General features: G+C 37.5%; 1 protein-coding gene across 1 annotated transcript in view; it reads left to right on the top strand.

Annotated features, from left to right (window-relative positions):
* The first annotated feature begins 900 nt into the window (after positions 1–900).
* LOC107755147 (poly [ADP-ribose] polymerase 12-like) overlaps positions 901–7,831 on the top strand; it is a 10,104-nt gene continuing 3,173 nt past the window's right edge. The window contains exons 1-7 of the mRNA XM_016571848.1: positions 901–1,049; positions 1,596–1,717; positions 2,989–3,172; positions 5,851–5,995; positions 6,200–6,335; positions 6,556–6,698; positions 6,901–7,036. Coding sequence (XP_016427334.1) covers positions 1,016–1,049; positions 1,596–1,717; positions 2,989–3,172; positions 5,851–5,995; positions 6,200–6,335; positions 6,556–6,698; positions 6,901–7,036 — 900 coding nt within the window. The 5' untranslated portion in view covers positions 901–1,015. The remainder of the gene's footprint in view (positions 1,050–1,595; positions 1,718–2,988; positions 3,173–5,850; positions 5,996–6,199; positions 6,336–6,555; positions 6,699–6,900; positions 7,037–7,831) is intronic.

Here is a 7,831-nt window from a genome sequence, read left to right as displayed (position 1 = left end):
GTTTTGGACATTCACATTAAGAGTCAGGTGGCTGTAATTACACAGAAAATTGAGAGGCCACACAGCATTTGACCACTGGATTTACAAAAATCATTTCCATTTTAAAAAGTGTTTTCTCAATATTTCAACATTGCATCAACTAGGAACACATACATTTTTATTTAAATATCACTCAGTGGGTTATTTAATGTTTTACTGTCTTTAAGGCTTTTGTTTTTCAAACATGCTAAAATGCACGAATTCACATTATTTCCCATTTAAATGTAGGCCTAAAACAGAGACTCCCGGGTTTTTTTTTTGTTTAGTTTTTTGTCAGCCGAACAAAGTACCTGCTGAAATTTTAACGTAATAAGCTAATAATTTAGTTACACATTTGCATGTTCACAATTCATAGTTAATAAGTAATCATAAATTATCAAAACGTGCTCAGATATTACCTAAAAGTACAGTATATTACCTAAAATGTGTAGGCTAATGTAATGGATTACATTAGTAACTACAATTTATAAGCAATCTACTCTGCACTGCCTCTCATGAACCTTTAATTTAAAACACTGTGCTGTGATACTTTCAATAAACTGTAACTACAACATAAACGTACAGGTCTATATGTATTTTATATATGCTATGCTTTGAGTATTTGCGTTTTGTTTTACAGAAAACGTTATTCATGTTATAAAACATTTTTAAACAAATCATGACAGAAATATCACTTGCATTCCCATTAATAATCTCAGCTTTGCATATTTAAATGCGCATTCTCCCCTACTGATGGCGCCAGTGCTTAAAAGACTAGGCCTACTTGAAGTAAATAAATTATTTGTACTGCTGTTTTATGGGATTTTTTTTTTTCATTTTAAGTTACATTTTTTATTTCTTTATTGTGGACTAAATATCTTGTGAAACAGTGTACTAATTCGTCAAAACAACGTAGCTATATGGGCTGTGTATACGAGCATATGCAGTTATGTTTACGAGAAAATGAAACTGAAAGAATATAGGTCGTGTGTCATTTATGAATATGGCTTCGAACTATCAAGAGGATTCGGGTGAGTTTCATATAGTCTATTCTGGTATCAAATAAACAAAATTTCATAAAACACACAAGTTAAGTTGTCTACAAGCCAACTTAGTCGGGTGAGTTTCATATAGTCTATTCTGGTATCAAATAAACAAAATTTCATAAAACACAAGTTAAGTTGTCTACAAGCCAACTTAGTCTAGAGAAGACAGTCTTTTCAGCAATGTATCAATCTCAAGTATTGCGGTGATCTTGCAGCTTTTCTGTGGTTTCGTTTAACACTCTCTCGGTTAATGTGTCATCCTCTTTTCTAAATGTGATTTTTCTAAAACCAGTCGAGACCACTTGTCAAACGTTTTACTGCAGTGAATATTTCACGGGGTAGCCTATGTTCGTTTCGGAAAGTCAACGTCTTAAAGATATGACGGGGCATGTTGTCACAATGGGAACCAGCGCCCAGTTAAAGTTGATCAGTCAAGTTACTCCACCCTTAGCCGAAACTGTACGGGTTTCATTTTCTCCAAATTGTATATTGATTCAAATTGTTCTCAGAATAATATGTTTTTCTTCCTAGATGAAGGAAGCTACCAGCAATCTAGTGAAAGTCTCCCAGAGTTCGGTGACAGTGACACAGATTCTGAGGCAGCCAGCGATTCTGGATCTGACTCTGAAGAAGATGCACAAACATCTAGCAAGGTAGCCTACATCTCTTAAGACATTTCAAAGGAAAGCATGTAAAACATTTCAAAGGAAAACATGTAAAAATGTACTGTACCAACAATACTCAATAAAAAGTGAAAGTATCTTCCACAAAACATACTTAAGCTTAAACTTAAAAACATTTACATATGTAATTAAATCCATATATCTAGAAATTATGCCCACATGTAATTAATTTAAGTATTTAAAAGCAATTATTTTTCTTAGCTTTACAACACACTGGCTCTAAGACACACTCCATGCTATCCTGAAACCTGTGTTTTGTTTTGTTTTTATGTATTTTTGAATAAAATGGCAGATTGCTTTATCTTGCTAAGGCTAAATGTTAGTTATCAGTTTATGCATCCTAAGTACATCAAATTTGTGGCCTTTATTTGGCTTTTAAAAATGTCCACATTAAAATGTTCTGTGCACTACTACCAAATGAGTAATACATATGAATAAAATAAATAAAATATAAATAATATAACAGTCTCACAGTTCAAAAGATGATTAGTAAGAACCACATTATTGAATGTGAATGCAGCTGGAGCTTAAAGGCAGAGTACATGATTACTGGTAGCCAATGTTGATATTTGAAATCACCAAAACAAACACGCCCCTACCGCAAAAGGGTCTTGCCCTATTTTGATAGCTCCGCCCCACATATACGTACGCAACCCAGGCAACGATTGGTTCTGTGAAACAAAGCAAAACCAATGTTACACCGTGTCTACGGACGTGAGCGGCGCGGCGCAACAAATCCCGACAGAAAACTGCTGCCGGGTTCTATTTATGACGTGCTGACATACATTTCAAATGGTTTTCAACGGTCGTTTGATCGCGTCCGGTGTAGGCAGACTTTAGCTGTTGTAGACACTGTGTTACTCACCTATTGAGAAGAAACATAGCAACCTCGGCGTCCGATCGCAGGCCTCCGCTCCTTGAGTTCTCTCCAGCGCTGGAAAGCTGATCCGATATTTACACGGGTCCTACTTCTTGCCTTATCTTTCCGCAGACGTTTTCCTCTTTTGTTTTTTTATCCGCCATCTCTATCTTTCTGTCGCTCGGCTCGGCTAATGTCCGTCCCATGCACTGAAAGCTCTCTCCTCCACATCACGAGTAGACACGCCCCTTATTGCTGATTGGCTACAAGTTTGTTTTGCTATTCGGCCCGAATCAGTTTTCTAAAGTGTTTTTGAAAAATCACATACCCTGCCTTTAATAGGTGAATAAATCTTAATCAATTATGATGCTTTGTGTTCAAGCGGAATGTCTGTATGCACTACAATCGTGGTCACTGCCGTTTTGGGGACAAGTGTAGGAATGAGCACATATGCAAGGACTTCCTGAAGGGTTCGTGCAAGTTTGGTGCTGGATGTCGTCTCAACCACAACAGTCAGAGTTCATCGTCAGGACAGGGCAGACGAAGAAGCAGACCCTCATCTGCAGGTATGTGTGTATAAGGGGTATAAAAGTATACTGATAAATTCTACATATTGATAAAAAATGTACTGTATCAACAATACTCAATAAAAAGTGAAAGTATCTTCCACAAAGCATACTTAAGCTTAAACTTAATTAAAGTTACTTAATTTAACTGTAATTAAATCCATATATCTAGAAATTATGCCCACATGTAATTAAAGTATTTAAAAGCAATAATTTTTCTTAGCTTTACAACACTCTGGCTCTAGGACACACTCCATGCTATCCTGAAACCTGTTTTGTTTTTATTGTTAAATGGTGAATATAATATAATATAATTAGTGCTGTCAATCGATTAAAAAATATTAACTAATTAATCGCACATTTTTCTGAAATTAATCGTGATTAATCCCACCTAACATTAAAGTTTTTAAATATACTTTTATATTGCAATAATTTCACATTCAATCTTCAAATTAATGTACAAACAACAAAAAGACAGTATATTTTTAAATATTTGTTTAATGGCATCTTTTTTTTAATGACTGAAGGCCAGTATCAATGACACCAATACTGATTTCTCTATAAAATTGCTATCAATTTTAACATTTATTAGACTTTAAACAATAACTTCTAATTTAAGTGAACTTAAAACAATCTTCAAATAAACCCATTATAATAAATGTCATATTTACCTGTGCCCTTCAGCAGAAATATACAGAAATTGAAATTGAAGTTATCAAACGCTAAATTCTAAATTAAACATAGATGAATCAATATTTGGGTTGAAGTGTTAACCACTGATTTCTAGTCGTGTCCATTTTTGGAAGACCAAACAAAGTAGTTTCGCTTTCACAATGAAAAACACAGCGGCCTAGCGTGAGCGAAAGCCTGGCTTAGCGTGAGCTGAAGCCGGGCAAGAGTGCGCTGAGGCGGCGGAGTCGAGAACGGTGGTCCCGGCGAAGGAGCGGTGAAAACGGTGAACGCCGATCCGGCCATCCACAGCGTGAAGTTGATGTATTTCCTCAGCGACTAGCACGGATCAGCTCCAGGCATGACGAAGCGGATATCGTTCTCTTTTGGAAGACCAAACAAAGTAGTTTCGCTTTCACAATGAAACACACAGAACCTTCACGACATGGCGGCGGCGGCAACAATACTACAGCGAGAATAAAAGTTACGCCTTCTTTCTTTGCGTGAACATTTGGGCGGCGTTATGCAAATCTTCCCACACAGTTAGGTAGATATGTGGGGGCGTGTTCGAACGAGCCGTTTTAGGTAGGTGTGGCTGACTCTTAACTTTTATAAAGAATATCTCTTTGGATTTGAGACTTTAGTCTTTGCAAATGTACAGATCTTCTTTATGCACCAAGAGCTTGTAACACTCCAAAGAGAAAGAAAAAAATGAAATTGCATCATATGACCCCTTTAAGAGCTAACGCTGCTGAACGTGACGCGGATCTGACACGCATCATATTTTATCTCAACTCCTTTTACCTTTTCTGACCCACTCCAGGTCTTAAAGTCTCTATTAATGAGCTGGCGAGTTAAATCGGGTGTGTTAGATGAGGAAGACAGTGCTGGGCTGCTCCAAGACAGTTTTGAAAACCATTTCAAAGACATGTTCTTAAATGTGACTCATATAACATATATTACATGCATGCACAGTTTTAAGGCAGCTTTAATCGTATTTTTGGTAACTTCATGACTTAACTGACCACGACATTGCATGCACGTAGTTTATTTCGCGCTTTGATATGAAAGGATACAGGCTACAGTGCGCGCGCCGGGCACAATTGAAGATTGAAGAGTATGTGCTGCGAGCACAGTACCGTTTCCGCACTCGCTTGACTCGCACCTGGCGCTGAAGTGAAGTGGAGCGTCTCCCGTTCTCAGTCGTTCTGCGACTGAATAAATTATCTTCTTGTCAAGAGAAAAAGTGACAGAAACAGCAGTTGCTGAGCGGCCGGCTGACTTGACAGCGGAGCGGCCGGCTGACTTGACGGCGGAGCGGCCAGCGTGCTTGACGTAGGAAAGGCTGGCGGGCTTGAGAGTGGAGCGGCCGGTGGGCTGGAGACAGGAGTGGTTCTGGATCGGGGCCTGACGCTCCCCAGACAGTCAGTGTGGCGTCATCCAACACCGTCTTAACGGCGGGCCCACAGAATTCCCTGGCGTACTCCACAAATGGGAGATCCCTGCGAGCTTGGGCGGAGAATTTTGCGGCGATTTCCATGATTGGGGGAGGGGGGGGACAGAAAACAAAACACTTTCAAAAACGGGGAGAAGGAGCGCCGCTTACTGTTTGGTCCAGTTTTCTGTCACGATCTGCCTATTGTGTTGGAGTGCGGAGCGAAGGAGTGAGGAGATGCGGAGACGTAGGAGAATCTTCGAGGAGTTCTTTATTAAACATAACCAGGGAAACACACACATAGGACATCGGCCTGACGTATAAGACTGGACCCAGGACTCAGGAAAACACAGGGCGTAAATACAGGATCTAAACGAGGGAATTTATATATATATATATATATATATATTGCATGGCCAATCATATTTGAGGACTATTGTATAACTAAGTATTAGTATTTGAGTACAATCACTCATGTTTTACACCCTTGCATTTTATTCCACATTATATGTTTCATTGTTGAATCAATTAGTCTGCCTCACTAATAATTTTACATTTTTTTAATCACATATAGAGACTGATGAAGAATTTGTCGGACCCTACAGATGGCAGCTGAATTTTAGAAGGGGCTGGGAGAACATTTCCAATGATCACATTCTAGAAGCCCAGTATTCACTCCCCAACACTAAAGGAATCAAGATCTATAACACCCAAGCTGGGTATGTGCAATTGTATTATTTACTTGAGTGTACCAGATTATAAATTAGTCACCCCAAATTCAAATTCTGTCATTATTTTCCCACATTTCATTCCTGTATACTGTAACATACCATAAAACGCATCCCCTGTTATTCTGTGCTTGTAGTTTAACTATTGCAGCTATATATTTAAACTGCTATATATCTTTCTCATTTGCATTATAGGGTTATTTCTATTGATTTCACTAAAATGAGAGTTCTTCAGAAAACAAATATTAAAGTGCGGCGTATGAGCGCAAAAGATACAGAATGGCTGTGGTATTACAGAGGTGACCACTGCTGGTATCAGTATGGAGAGAAGGTGAGTTCTACATTAATGCATATGACCTGTGGACTGGACAGTCTCGTCTTAATTTGTCCACTAATAATATTCTAGTGGGATATACATGGTTTCACAGGAGACATTTTCCTCATTACTCATGTTTTACACCCTTGCATTTTATTCCACATTATATGTTTCATTGTTGAATCAATTAGTCTGCCTCACTAATAATTTTACATTTTTTTAATCACATATAGAGACTGATGAAGAATTTGTCGGACCCTACAGATGGCAGCTGAATTTTAGAAGGGGCTGGGAGAACATTTCCAATGATCACATTCTAGAAGCCCAGTATTCACTCCCCAACACTAAAGGAATCAAGATCTATAACACCCAAGCTGGGTATGTGCAAAAAGATTAAAAAATATTTTAAAAGATGAATTAGTCACCCCAGATTAATATTCTGTCATTATGTTCCCACATTTCATTCCTGTGCACTATAACATACCATAAAACTCATCCTCTGTTACTATGTGCTTGAAATATTATTGCAGCTGCTGTAATTTTAAAGGAATTATTTGACTTTTTCTCATTTACATTATAGGGCTATATCAATTGATTTCACTAAAATTAGAGTTCTTCGGAAAACAAATATTAAAGTGCGGCGTATGAGCTCAAAGGATACAGAATGGCTGTGGTATTACAGAGGTGACCACGGCTGGTGTCAGTATGGAGACAAGGTGAGTTTTACATTAATGGATAAGACCTGTAGACTGGACAGTCTCATTTTAATTTAATTTACCCACTAATAATATCCAAGTGGGATATACATGATTTCACAGGAGAGATGTTACTCATTTTGTCTGAACCATAATTTTTCAAAAACAAAAGTGTGGTGGAAATGACAGTAATGTTAATAACAGTGTTGCAAATTAGTTTGATGTATTTTGGAATAAAATGGCAGACTGCTTTATCTTGCTATGGCTAAATGTTAGTTATCAGTTTAGGCATCCTAAGTACATCAAATTTTTGGCATAATTTGGCTTTGAAATGTTCTGTGCACTACTACCAAATGAGTAATATATATAAATAAAATATAAATAATATAACATATATTTACATATTCTTTGTTCATTAATATTTTATGATGGATCTGGAATATGATGGATTTTTCTATAGGATAATTTATATTGGGTATATTCAATCGAGTTTGGGACAAAAAAAACAACAATAAAATCTATCAAATAAAGGCATTATACAGTTTCCAAGACAATTTTGATGCAACTTTCATATAACAAAAAAGTTGAAATAGTTTTTACATAAAAGAAGTATCTGTTGCTGAAAAAAAAAACATGAAAAGGGTGAAACTGTATCTCACTGTTTAAGGTTATATGGATATATGGGGAAGTCGTGGCCTAATGGTTAGTGAGTCGGACTCGTAACCCAAGGTTGCGGGTTCGAGTCTCGTACTGGCAGGGACTGTTGGTGGGGGGAGTGAATGTACAGCACTCTCTCCCACCTTCAATACCACGACT

The sequence above is a fragment of the Sinocyclocheilus rhinocerous genome, unplaced genomic scaffold (genome assembly GCF_001515625.1).
Source record: "Sinocyclocheilus rhinocerous isolate Xijiao unplaced genomic scaffold, SAMN03320098_v1.1 scaffold952, whole genome shotgun sequence".
Lineage (NCBI taxonomy): Eukaryota > Metazoa > Chordata > Actinopteri > Cypriniformes > Cyprinidae > Sinocyclocheilus > Sinocyclocheilus rhinocerous.
This window is presented reverse-complemented; position numbering and strand designations above follow the sequence as displayed.